Here is a 13,680-nt window from a genome sequence, read left to right as displayed (position 1 = left end):
AACCGCTGGTCAGGTTCTTGGATTAGAATCAGTTAAGATAAGGTGCCTGTCCTAGTTAGATTAAGAAAACTTCTTTCTTGCAAAAGTTCCTGATCTATCTTTGTTATCTCAAAAGAGGGCTATCACTCAGTCCTCCTACCAAGCAACTTTGCTGACTCTGTGCCTCCAAGGCCCAGAGGTACAGAGTGTCTCTCTGCAGTATGGCAATGACTATTTGATATTAAATTGCATTAGATGTTTAAATAAAAACCAGAGAGGAATTTAACATACTAACCCACATGTTTAAACATATGCTGATACCAAAGCATTTCTCTTAGATGCTTTAGGATTGACAGGAGATGAAGAAGCTGCAGGTCTGCAGTTATTATCAGGGCTATTATTTTAGGGAGGCCTTATAAGAACTGTTTGCTTACAGAATGACTATAATAATCCTAACTACCATTTACCCAGCTCAGCCATGCACCAGGCTCTGTGCCAAGACTTTGATCATTTTCTTTTCTTACAAAAACCCTGTACTGATTCCCATTTCTTAGATGAAGAAAATAAGACTCAGGAATCAAACTCTGGAGTTCGCTCTTTTTGCTGTACCCCACTATCTCCTTCTTAAAGGTCCCTGGTAATTAGTCAAGATTTTAATTGAAATTTAAAAATGAGTAGCGTTGTGGGCTAGGGTTGTAGCTCAATGATAGAGTGCCTGCCTCACTTGTGGAAGGCACTGGTTCAATCCTCAGCACTACATAAAAGTAAAGTTAAGGTGTTGTGTCCGTCTATAATAAAAAACCTATTTAAAAAATGGGTAGCATCGTAAGACATCATCTGAATTCAGATGCACTGCAGGAAAGAATAACGGAAACCCCCGAGTTCCCACTATTTTGTGGTTGGAGAGACCTTGAACTCATATAAAAGTCCAAGGGGAGAAGGTGGGCTGGTGCCCTGGGGTGGAGACTGGTGTAACATGGATCCCTGGGAGGCCTTTTCTTACTCTATAATTCCATGCAATTCAAATAGGGGAGTTCCTTGTCATAGAACTGGGCTTATTATTTTAACTCTGCCTTTTCTTTCAAAAGGTCTTTGATTGAGGGTATACAGAATGAAGCCCTTTTCTCCTCCATTCAACAGTGTGTGCTCATGGGAGAAGGATGTGTTTACTTACACTCCTCTGCCAACTCAGCCCAACCTTTGCATGCAAAGTTTGTACATATAATAGGATTTGGAAAGTGTTTAAGACTATTTACTTAGATTTAAAGTGAGAATGATATTTGTATTCTACCTGTGAAGTAGTTGATATTCCTCCAGAGTCAAGCCACTTGGAATAATACATTTGTTGTCCCTGCAATATGAAATTTAAGGATTGGTCTTAAAAGCTGCAAGGAGGGCTAGTGTGTATGTCTCCTGGTTCAGCTGGCAGATCCACCTAATCTCTGTAAAAGACAAAACTCTTGTCTCCCATAAAACATCAGCCTGAAGAAACCTATGGCAGAGAATTGACTAGCAGAATTAATTGCCCTTTTGTGATGTGGAACGTCACTTTGCACTCTGGCTATAAATGAGTGACTTAATTTCAAATAAAAATGTGCCATCTGATGTGAATATGATTAACTGAGGAATGGTGAAAGTCAATGCCTTTGCTTACCTGGTTTAATTTATGTTGCCACCAAAATCAAGTCAGCTTTCTAAGTTCTGCTAGAGACCCAGGAAACTAGAAGAATTGCAGATCAGAGCAAGTTAATTTTTGCCTCATTTCTGATCATACCTTTTATTAAAATGGTCCTTAGTGGTCAAGAGGAGTGATTTTTCTTCAGAATCTTTCTCTCCCTTACACTTTCAGTGATGTAAATGAGCAGAAGAGGAGGAGAGAGATGTTTATTTATGAATGATTCCTCACCTCTGAGTAACTGAAAGTTCCAAGGGGAAGAGTATTCTGGGGGCAGGGGTCTCTTGTATCACTCTAAGATTTAAAGATCACAAAAAAGGGAAAAATTATTAGAATATGCTCTATGCTAGCACATATGAGGGAAAAAAAGTGTTTGGAGTTAGACCGTGCTCAAAATGCTGGCTGTAGCTGAGCGCGGTGACACACACCTATAATCCCAGCAGCTCGGAAGGCTGAGGCAGGATTGAGAGTTCAAAGCCAGCCTCAGCAATTTAGTGAGGCACTAAACATCTCTGTCAATAAAATACAAAAAGGGCTGGGGATGTGGCTCAGTGGTTGAGTGCCCGAGTTCAATCTCTGGTACCAAAAAAAAAAAAAAAAAAAAAAAAAGAAAGAAAAAAATGCTGGCTTTGCTGCATGTCCTGTGGATGACCTGGGACAAGTTGCTTAATATCTCTGTATCTCATTTTTTTCTTCTATAAAATAGAGATAAGGACACCTACCTCCCAAGGCTCTCACAAGTATTAAATAATATATGTAAAGGGCTCTGCAGAAGAGCCACTCAATAAAGTATTGGGCCTATTTGGTCCTCCTCCAGTTTTTAAAGGGTGATTTGAGTGTTTAGGGTGATATCATCGTTCATTTGAAAAATTAAAAGAAAATTGGTTTATAAAAGGGCTAAATCAATATGAAATTAATATTAAGAATTGTTTTGGTCAGAAGGGTGTATTTAGGAAGTTTTTGAAGGTATCTTATCAATACTATAATTAAAAATTGATTAAAAACAGCCAATCTAAATCCTTTTATATCTTAAGGGATACACTCCTGCCAAATTTTACTAATGTAATGAGAGAAACTGGAGGTTTTCTGTTCTGTGACTTTCCCCTGAAGATGGGCTTGAAATGAAAACCTCAATCCATCTTATCAGAGGCCTGAAGTCCAGTAGTTCTCAAGAAAGTCAAACAAAAATCACCATTTTTAAGTTTTATAAATAGTATGGTTTATACCAACTTGTGATGAAATTGGAATAGTAAACTTTTCCCAAACATCATATTGGTAATCAATTCAACATGTATGAAAAAGAAAGTATTCAGCATGAGAAACAAGAGACTTAATGTTCTTTTCAAGAATGATCTATGTGCTGACTTAAAATTAATAAAACCTTATCAGTAGACAAATTTATGTTTCATCAGAAAGTGAAAAACCTTAAAGATAAATCAGTAAAATAATACTGGAAAAACAATTATGGCTCCGTGTGGTTCCCCAGTGTGACTAATAGTAATAGCCTATAAGGATTTAGTATTTCAGATACTAAATATATTGGTGTTCTTGTTCATCTCCAAGCCAAAATTGTTAGTAATACCTATTGTGCTCTTTTCATGCGATTGTGTTGTTGATAAAATTAAGTTATGAATAAGAAGACATATTCCAACTATAAAATGATTTATAAACATTGGCAATAATAATAATAATGATACATTGTTTTAGATGTAACTTATTTTACTTCATCTTTTTAGACAATTAAAAATTTTTTGTTTGCTCAATAGTATCAGAATGTACATTCACTTATATTTGAAAATTTTATATTGACTTATAGAAAACAAGATTTATGTTTTAAAAAGGTTCATATTCTCTTATAAATAATAACATTTAAGTAAGTTTAATTAAAGACTTTCCAGGGGCTGGGGACGTAGCTCAATGATAGAGCTCTTGTCTAGAATGTGTAAGGCCCTGTGTTCGATTCCCAGCACTACAAAAAAAAAAAAATTAAGAAAGAAAGAAAGAAAGAAAGAAAGAAAGAAAGAAAGAAAGAAAGAAAGAAAGAAAGAAAAGTCCCTGTGCCCCGGAGTTCATGATGGTAATAAAAGGTTTTCTTGAGAATGATTGAACCTGGGCTTCAAGATTGTGACTCTATACAGGTTACACTCCTCACTTCTGTTCTAGTTTCTTCTCACCAAGAATCATTTAACCTTCACCAGAGCAGTGAAAAGCTTGGTCCTGGCCCAGCTTGATCTCATTCTCTCAAGGCCTACCTGCTTGTGAAATTTCAGTCCCACAGGTATCTGTCTGTCTGTGGTTTCCAGGGAGGCTCCTTTCCCCACCCCCCAGTCTTCTTATCTCTCAGTGCTTTGCTTTCACCTCACGGACAGTCTGTGGAGTTTTGCTTCTGTCTAGTTTATTAACTCACCTACCAAGGAGTCTCAAATCACCATTTTATAAAAGTAGAAAGCCTGCTGGAAGTCACTGCGAATCCTTTGATCACACACCTGTATCTGTCTGTACCTGGAGAGTAAAGGCATCTGTGCTACTTTCAGAATCTCATAGGAGTCTGTTGTTTATTGGCCAAGTCTAACCCATGACTATATAAGGAAGGGGATGCTGGGGGATGTTGCTCCAGCCTGGAAAAGGAGCTTCAGCAGAGCCCCTATGAGTACAGACAACCCAGCCCAACAGGGGTGGGTGATGGTTTAATGAATTAATGCACATAGAGGATCCAGAGCAGTGCCTAATCACGCTGCAGGAATGAAGGAAGCATGCAAAGAACATGGCTGTTTTGAAGCAGAAGGAGATTCAAGGAGGGAACAAGACAAGATTCAAAGACCATGAAGTGATACGAAAATACAAGCTAGGGCAAAGGGGAACATGGTGAGATAAGGAAGAAATTCAAAGACAAAATTTGATGGAATACAATTCTTTATTGGAGGTTAAAAAAAAGAGAACAGATTAGATGCTGCAGAAAAACATGAAATGGATCTTTCTAGCATTTCTGACAGGAATCTAAAGTCCTTGGAGTAAAATGAATATTTATTGGTATATATATATAGTTGTGCCTTGGTATACTCAGGCGATTGGTCCCAGGACCCCTGTGGATACTAAAAATCCGGGCATGTTCAAGTCTTTAATAAAACATGGCACAGTACTTGCATGTAATCTGTGCACATCTTCCTCTATATTTAAAATCAACTATAGATTACCTGTTATTCCTAAAACAATATAAAAGCTATATAAACAGTCATTATACTGTATTGTTTAGGGCATAATGATGCAAAGACAGTCTGTACATGTTCAGCACAGGTATAACTTTCTTTTTTGAATTTCTTCAATGCATGGTTGGTTGAGTCCTGGATATAGAAGCCAGGGATATTGAGGGCAGACTGTAATTAGGAAATGAACACTAGCTCCAGGCACAACTAGTTCCAGAGCTGTCACAGTGTCACCCAAAGCCCTCCTCTGTCCCATATCTCATTCTGCTTGCTGCTGTGTGATGTTCCTTTCACACAGTTTCTGTGAGGATTCAAGTCGACAGCTGTAGTTTCTAAGCTTAAATCATCCTCATAGCAGCTGATCCCAGAGAAAAGTGGTGTGTGATGACCTCAGCCTCAGATCCGCTGGATGACTCTGCCGCTGCTTGGAATATAAGTGTGCCTTTTACAACCATGGTTTCTAAGTGGACTCGGAACCTGATTGGATGGTCCAAGGCATGTGGCCAACCCTGTCTATAGAAAGGCAGGTTGAGGGTCCCTCCTGGTCACCTGGAGTCAGGGGGACAGTTTCCAAATAAAAATTCCTAGGAGAAAAAAATGAATACATGTCTATTAAAAAAGGAAAAATTTAGGAAAATGACTCAGATATGTGGAAAAAGACAAATTCAGTTAAAGTAAAAGGCGAAAGGAAGTAATCAGGTATCTAAAATAGCAATTCTAAGTGTCCCTGTGGAAGAGACCAGAATCATCATTTGCAGATGAAATTATATGTCTTCCTACTGTGAAAAAGATAAAGCTGATCATCTTGGGTATAAGATAAATATATAAAAATGATCTTCAATGATAATTACTATTTTGCCTTGTGTAGGACCTATAGAAGAGAATGATGAGATGTCACTGAGATATATAATAAAAGAATTAGGGAAATGGAAAAAATATGCCATCTTCCCCTAGGGGAGTCTTAAGTATTGTTGAGATATTATTTTTCTTGAAGTTGTTTTGTGAGATCACTGAAATACCCATTAAAATTCCAGTTGTTTCATTTGTGGGATGTACTCAAATGCTTTTAATGTCCATTACTAAGAATAGATAGATAAAGATTAAGAATAGACTTGAAATAGAAGAGTAAGAAGGGAATTCAGTTGAACAGATATTATGGACATTTGGAAAAAATCCATAGAAGTGAGTAAGTTCTTCCTAGGCATATTGAAGAGTCTAAAAGTGGAGACCATTTTTTAAAATTTCCTTTTTAGTTGAAGATGGACACATACCTTTATTTAATTAATTTATTTTTTTTTTATGTGGTGCTGAGGATTGAACCCAGTGCCTCACACATGGTAGGCAAGTGCTCTACCACTGAGCCACAACCTCAGTCTTAGAGACCATTTTTAATATCATTGGTTTCTCTTCCTCCTTACTTCCTCCATCTTCCACCTGCTATCTTCTTTTTTCCTTCCTTCTTCCTTTTTCCTTTTCTTCCTTTTTGTTCTCTTCTGTGCTTTGAGAACATATCCGAAATAAAACATTGAAGGATATAACATAAAATCAATCATTGACTGTCAAACTTATACCCATTAACCCATTTGGGGTTGATGATTTTCAAGAATCTCTTCCTTTGTCTCTTCTTCCTAGAAACAGTATTATATAGATCACTATTTGTCATGAGAAGAATAAAAAATGGTGGCCAATCCACTGTTTCAATATGGTTAGCATTTAGAGTTCAAATTGATTCAGGAAATGCAAACATACACACATGCATGTGAGCTTGCCTATACACACACTTTGACCTCCGAGCTCTTCTGTCTGCTACATGATCATTTGATTCTTCCTGAGTTATGATGCAATGCCAGAATGGAACAAATCCATACTGCAGACATGTGAGGAATGTCGGATGAGTTCCCTCAAAGCTAAGGGTGATCTAGATACAGGAAGATGAGTAACCTACTCAGGAAACCGTGTTGCCATACCATGCATGTTCAGACATCCTTGCAAGAGTGAAACCAGGAACTTGCTCCTCTTGCGGGCCCACAGATGTAAGCCCCCTTTCCTGTGGAATATCCCCAAGCAGTAGCGTTCTGGAAGATCTGACTTGTGATCAGGCTCCTGTGCTTTTCTCCTGTGTGGCTCTGTGGTGTCCTCTTGTTTGAATATACAGCTCATGTCAATCTTAATATTTGTTTTGAGTCACATATGCTGGCCTCTAATTTGCAATTTACATGGATGATGGGGCCCTATTCAAAGTCCTGCTCCTGCCGCCTTTGTGCCGTTCACCTCTCTTCAGCAGTCATTAGGCTGAACAGCATATAATTAGGTAACCCATGTAAAGCTGGGATTGCTGAAAGGTTGCAGTTCTTTTCAAAAAGTAAAGGTTTCCATTTTTACCCTCATTCTTTTCTAAACAAAAAGACATTCCCCCTCCCCTGGTGGTTTTCAAATGAATGTAGTAACTTAGAAACAGTCCTGGAGGTGGGTAATAATTTTGGTTTGTTTTCACCTGAGAGCTGGTTTTTGTTTACACAGCTTGTGTTTTAACTCCCTGTAGGCTGAGGTTGAGTTGCTATCATTTGTGGATGAGTGTGTTGCTTTGTGAAGCCAATGTAATTGGTCTATTAAAAAAAAAAATCCCTGAAGATTGAAAATTTACCCGACAATATAACTCAGTCACTGGCTTATATTTGTGTTTCTTTTACTACCTGTATGTACAAAACCTACCTGAAATGACTTGCTAACATAAAGCCTATGAAGTATTAATACTGAGGGACTTAATACTAATTGTGCTTAAGCGCTATGTACTTTTCAAATTCACAGTTGTAAATGCAATTTAAAAAATGATCTTGGTAGTGAGGCAAAAATAAGCTTTCAAAGGGCAAATAGAAGAAGTGTACCTTAGCATTTCATTGAAATAAAATAATGCAAAGGGAACTTGTTGAAGTATTAATGCATTATCATGTCTCACAGCTGATAATTGTTCTGGGAAGAAATAAAAAAGTAGGAGTATTTTATATCTTCAAGGTTGAAAAGAAAATAACAAGATACATTAATATTACCTAGAACACTGGTTCATAGTGATCAACTAGGGAATTCATTAAAATCAGATTCTTGGGCTCCATTTACCAAAATTTTATGCCAGAGGATTGTGGATAGACCTTAGGAATCTAAATATTTTATAAGTAGCTCAGATGGTGCTATTGCAGAAAGTTTACAGGCAATGTTAAAAATCCTTGTGCAAAAGGTAATTTATTTGTAAGGTGTCTAAAGGTTTGTTTCAGTTTTCTACCTTTTTGTGCTCTGAAAAAGTAAAGATGGGTTTCTGCATGCTTTGCATTTTGACTTTAATGGAATGTATTATAATAGACAAATCAACCACTTCTGGTAATATGCCATATAGACCCACATCTGGCAATTGCTTTGGCTCATGACAAATCAAGAATTTGGAAAGTGGGAGACAAGTGAGATGTTGACCATCAGACATGATAGCAATGTGATTCTGGTCTCTCCTCTATTTGTTAGTCAAGTTAACATAAAGGTACATGATCTAAAGTATTTAACATTTGGCAAAATTCATACGTTTTTCTCTTTAAATCTTTACTTTCTGTATTTTGGCTCGATTATGATTAACATGTATAATATTCAGAGGGAGAATATTCCTTAATGTAATAATTCTTATTTTGAGTGGAGCAAGCTATCATAATGATATGTGTTGGATGGTAAAACTATTGGTAGCCATGTCTAGGTCTCCTTGGAATGAACATTTGAAGAGTTCAGTTAGAAAAAGGAGAGAAGGGTGTAGTCGAGAGGGTAAAAGCTGGATAGTTTATAGAGCCTCAACACCTTCCCTCCCCAAAGGAAGTGATTTTTAGTCTTCATTTGCTGGGACTTACGCTACATCCCCTGAGGTTGAGAATATTTCTGAAACTTTTCAGGCAAGTTGAAGTGATTGCTAAGTACATTCTGTATATGAACAGAAGCATCCACACTTACACACCAAGCATGCTAATAGGTATCTGTGAAAAATCCTTTGAGACTGCTTTGTGCCATGTTCTTAGCCTTCTATTTCTTAGGTAGTATAAATCCATTTCAAATATATATTTTTTTCATTTCAAATATGTTAATGTTAGTGAGATATAGGTATACTGTGAAGAGTTAATCTTTCTATGAAAATGAATGTTGTGCACAAAAACATGAAAAAAAAGCAACTCAAGGCCAATAAGTTCTCTTAGCAATTATGACAAGGACAAATAATGTTACAGACATGAAGGTTAGTAGCTAAATGAAATTACTAAGTTGTTTTTTTCCCCTCTTGTTTCTTTTCAATCAAAACTGTCTCTTTGATCAGATTTCTTATAGGAAAGATGTGCAGGACACCCACACATATACTGTGGAGCTGGACAGACCGGATATCAAGAAGGCAACTCAGATCTCCAAGATCATAAGCAATGTAATTCATCTTTTTAAAATCTTGTTCAGAAATGCTTTTTTTTTATTTTTGCAAGAGACAAAGTACAGTTTTGGTATTTGGATGGTTAATTTAATTAGTATAATTAATCAATCTAGATTAGTGACATCTCAATGTTTTTCCTTGAATTATCCATTTGATTATGTAATTATTTGGGTATATGCAGAAGCTGCCCAAATTGGACTTGACTAGGACTGTCATGCTTTTAGAGTTGAATAAGTAGTATGTGGGGATAAGATCATATCCAAATGTCTCACCTTAAAAGTCAGGGTTGTCAATTTTCTGGTCCAGTATAGTCTCTTACCTCACCCTGTTCCAAGGAACTTCTCTTGGCCTCATCCCATCTCAATGCTGTTAATTGTGCAGATTCTCTTCCATCAACGTGGTTGCATGTTTCCCCCTGCTGAGGCTGTTTCTTATCTTCTCTAAAATACTCTCCTTGGTTAATACCATTTGTCTTCAACATACCAAAAATTCCGGTTGAAATGGTGTTTGAACTCAAACTGAATATTGGAATACCCTAAGTGTACCTTAACAATCAGTAATTACTAAGGTCAACTGCATGTGGATCAAACATGTCAGATCAGTTTCCAAAGAAAAACAAAACCATAAATATGAAGAATGCAGGATCTCTATCCAGAAATTTCTCCTTATGTATTTTTTTCAGTATTTGATGATAGCTGGATGCTTAGTCTCAAAGTTAATAATTATTTTACTGCTAAAAGTTAATAATATATAACTATACTGTACAATGAATTCTGGCTTTAGCAGTCTATATGTTAGTATTTGATGTGTTCTAAGGAATATGTTTTTAATGGGCTGAGGATCTATTATATTTTATTTTGACTAATGTTAATGTAATTCATCATCATAAAGTAGAATTATTCAATATGTTCTTGTTAATTTTAGGCAGAATACAAGAAAGGACAAGGAGTCATGAATAAAGAGCCTGCTGTAATTGGAAGACCAGATTTTGAACATGCTGTGGAAGCTGCCAAACTTTCTAGTCAAGTAAGACTCTGGAGTCATGATCCTACAATGACTTTATTCAGATATTTTGTTCCTAGGAGCACAGGAAAATATTTCATTTTTGATCATATCTGTAGTTGCAAGAATAAATGGGGATCATATTTCTGAAACTTTTCAGATAGTATTGCAATAATCACAGATTTCAATAAAGAAAAAAATTAAATCTAATTTTAAGCATAAAATAAGTTTTCCATCCCACCCTCCAGCTCAAATCGAAAACTTTTGGTTTGGCCATGTTGTCACATTTCCCAGAATTCCCAGAAATCAGCAACGGTTGTGCCAAGTAATTGTATTTCTGTCTGCACACACACACACAAACACACACACACACAGACACACACACGTTTTTAACTTAGCAATAAAAATACTAATTTTCCAAATTTTCAAATGCTTTAATCACAAATTAATAAAGGGGCAATGAAAACAGAGAAAACTTTGGAATTTTATTGAAGAACATAAAATAAGATCTACAAATGTATAGAGACATGACATGTTTTTGGTTGACAGTCTTAATAGATAAAAATTTTGATTCTTCCAGAATTATCATATAAATGTCATTCACTTTCACTTAGAATCCAATAGGCTCTTTTTCATTTTAATATGGATAAAATGATATTAATTTTTCATGGAAAGGAATTACCTGAGGAAAGCCTTTAAAGGTATGAAGACAAAGATCAGTGAAGGGGAACTTAAATTATGAGTTACCATAAGATAACAGGAGATCATTGAAATGAAATCAGTATGGATTGGTGGGCTGACAGGTAAAATAATCGGTAGGATAGACTAGAATCCTGAGATAGATTCCAGTATGTATAAGAATTTAATATATGACAAAAGTGACAGTTCAAGTCAGTGGGGAAAAATTGGTTAATAAATGGTGCCAACCTAAGTAACTGTCATGGTGAGAACAAAATTGGACCCGAATCTTGGACCCCATATAAAGCTGAATGCCAGGTGGATCATTTTATTAACAATAAAATAAACATTATTAATGATTATTTGTTTACAATAAAATAATTTTAAAAATCTTAAAAGAAATTTCAGGATATTCTATACGCCAGATAGGGCATCAGGATTGTGCTTTAACATGTCCAGAGATCCAGAAGCTATACAAAATAAACACATTAATTGCATCAAACTTCTTTCAGTGGAAAAGGTGATGTTTTCAGAGTCAGTAATAATGTGATCAAACAGTAATTTTACAAATGTATAGTGTTCATAACTTTGAAAATATTTCTTTCTCAAGTTGCAAAAGTCTTAATTAAATGATGTTTCAGAATGCAGACACGTAAACAATAAAAGGCATAAAATCCAAGTGAGGAATGTAAGTCTTGAGCAAATGAACTGCTGTAGTGTGCTCTTGGCTTGAGAGTCTCAATACTCAATATAACAGTAATGTTATATTTTAAAACTCATTTTAAAAACTCCATGTAAGTCCCATTAGAATCCAAACAGCCTTTTCAAAATTAGAATGTAATTATTTGAATGAATTGGATCTATACAGAGAAAGGAAGTTCTGAGAATATATATTTTTAAGATGTTTAAAGAAAGAAAGAGCAGTGGTCTTCAAATATTTGGAAAAGTATTTATAATATATGTGATAAGAATATTGTCTATAATATGTAACTTCTTTAAAGAAGCAAAAAAGACTAAGATGCCAGTAGAAAAAGGAGAAAATGGTGAATAGACATTTTACAGCAAACATCAGTGCCCAATAAGCTTGTGAGAAGCAGCCGAGTTCAACAATAGAGAGAAAATGTCAACACAGTGAAAACAGAGTGTCATTTGTACCCATCCCCATTTGGTCTCTGGCTAGTGTGGAGGAGGAGGACACCAGGTCAGACTGTGTGGGAGGCAGTATTGAGCTGGCTTTGTCAGAGAGGAAGAGAAAGCTCCCAGGGAAAGCCCCCAATAAAGGTTGGCAATGAAGGTGACAGAGGACAGAAGTCTGATAGCAGAGGCTCTGAGCAAAGCCATAGGAGTCATGAATATAATCAGGAATCTGGGGGGGGGGGAGATTTGGTGAGAAATGTGTCAGTGTTGTGCTGATTTTGACTATAACCCATTACTTAGCAGAGCAGGAATAATGTGTTCTTTCTTACATGTATTAATTTTTCCAACTTTTTTAAAAAAATAATCAGAAAAGTTACCATCTTAGCCATCTGCAGTGTGCTGTTCAGTGGTGTTAAACGCCATCGCCATCATCCACCTTGGGGACTTTTTTCATTCTGAAAAGCGAAACTTTTTGCCTATTAACATTAGTCCCCACCCCCCACCTTTCCCCAAATAACATGTTCTATGAAAGAAATGGTAAAAAAAGAGAAAGTGATTTCCAAATATAACCTTGGGGAACATTTTAGAGTTAAAAACCAAGACGACCAACTTATCAACTATTAATCTAATATCTCAAATTGCTTCCACTTTCAGCTAGCAAATAAGTAATCCCTGAACATTTTAACAGGGAAGGATTGTGCAGACAGTATTGCTCAAGGTTAATGTGGCTACACTGTGCAGGCAAGTCTGGCCTTGTGAGAGGCGGAAGGTCCAAGAGGCCAGTTGGCCTCAGCTGTGATAATCACGCATGAAGTGATGGGTCCCTGAAAGGTCTCCATGGCTGTGGGGTGAAAATCAGGCTTACCCCCGAGAGGCCAGGGTAAGAGATGCCTGGATGTAACTGAGCCATGTGCTGGTTGTTTTATAGTGAACAAGGCACTTTCACCTACAGATCAACTTGTTTGTACTCAGGTTGCTGCTCATGCCCAAGAGGTTGGGATGCACTAGATGACACTCACTCAAAGGTCAAGAAGGGCTGTGACTCCATGCTCCTGAGTCCCAGATAAAGCTTGGTGGACAGACGGGAGATATCGGCTTTATTTTAGTGTCCTGCAGAGCTCCCTGACTTCTCCTAGCTCCACCCTCACCTGAGGGTGAAGGTTTCCCATCAATCATGCAGCAGGTTGTAGTTTAGTGGTTAAGAAATTGGGCTCTAGAGCAGGACCATGTGGTCAAACTCTAGTTCTGTTGATGGCTTGTCACAAATTGCTTAATTTCTCTATCTTCAGTTTCCTCATCTGTAAAACAGGGGTGACAACAATGGTATCTTCTTCTTAGGATTGTCCTGAGAGTGAGATGGATTACTTGTAAGAACACTTAAAAACTGTGCCTGGCTGGGTGCAGTGTCACATGCCTATAATCCCAGTGGTTGGGAGGCTGAGGCAGGAGGATTGAGAGTTCAAAGCCAGCCTTAGCAACGGGGAGGCACTAAGCAACTCAGTGAGACCCTGTCTCTAAATAAAATACAAATAAGGCTGTGGATATGGCTCAGTGGTTGAGTGCCC

General features: G+C 37.0%; 1 protein-coding gene across 2 annotated transcripts in view; it reads left to right on the top strand.

Annotated features, from left to right (window-relative positions):
- Positions 1 to 13,680, top strand: part of NEBL (nebulette) — a 346,363-nt gene that overhangs the window by 260,162 nt on the left and 72,521 nt on the right. Inside the window, exons 10-11 of one of the 2 annotated variants that reach the window (XM_081298828.1) lie at positions 9,194 to 9,295; positions 10,223 to 10,324. The exons of the other annotated variant lie outside the window; for it this stretch is intronic. Coding sequence (XP_081154954.1) covers positions 9,194 to 9,295; positions 10,223 to 10,324 — 204 coding nt within the window. The remainder of the gene's footprint in view (positions 1 to 9,193; positions 9,296 to 10,222; positions 10,325 to 13,680) is intronic. 2 annotated transcript variants of the gene reach the window in all.

This window comes from Spermophilus citellus (assembly GCF_964194105.1).
Source record: "Spermophilus citellus genome assembly, chromosome: 6".
NCBI classification, from domain to species: Eukaryota; Metazoa; Chordata; class Mammalia; order Rodentia; family Sciuridae; genus Spermophilus; species Spermophilus citellus.
Note: the sequence above shows the minus strand (reverse complement) of the source record. Positions and strands in the feature narration are given on the sequence as shown.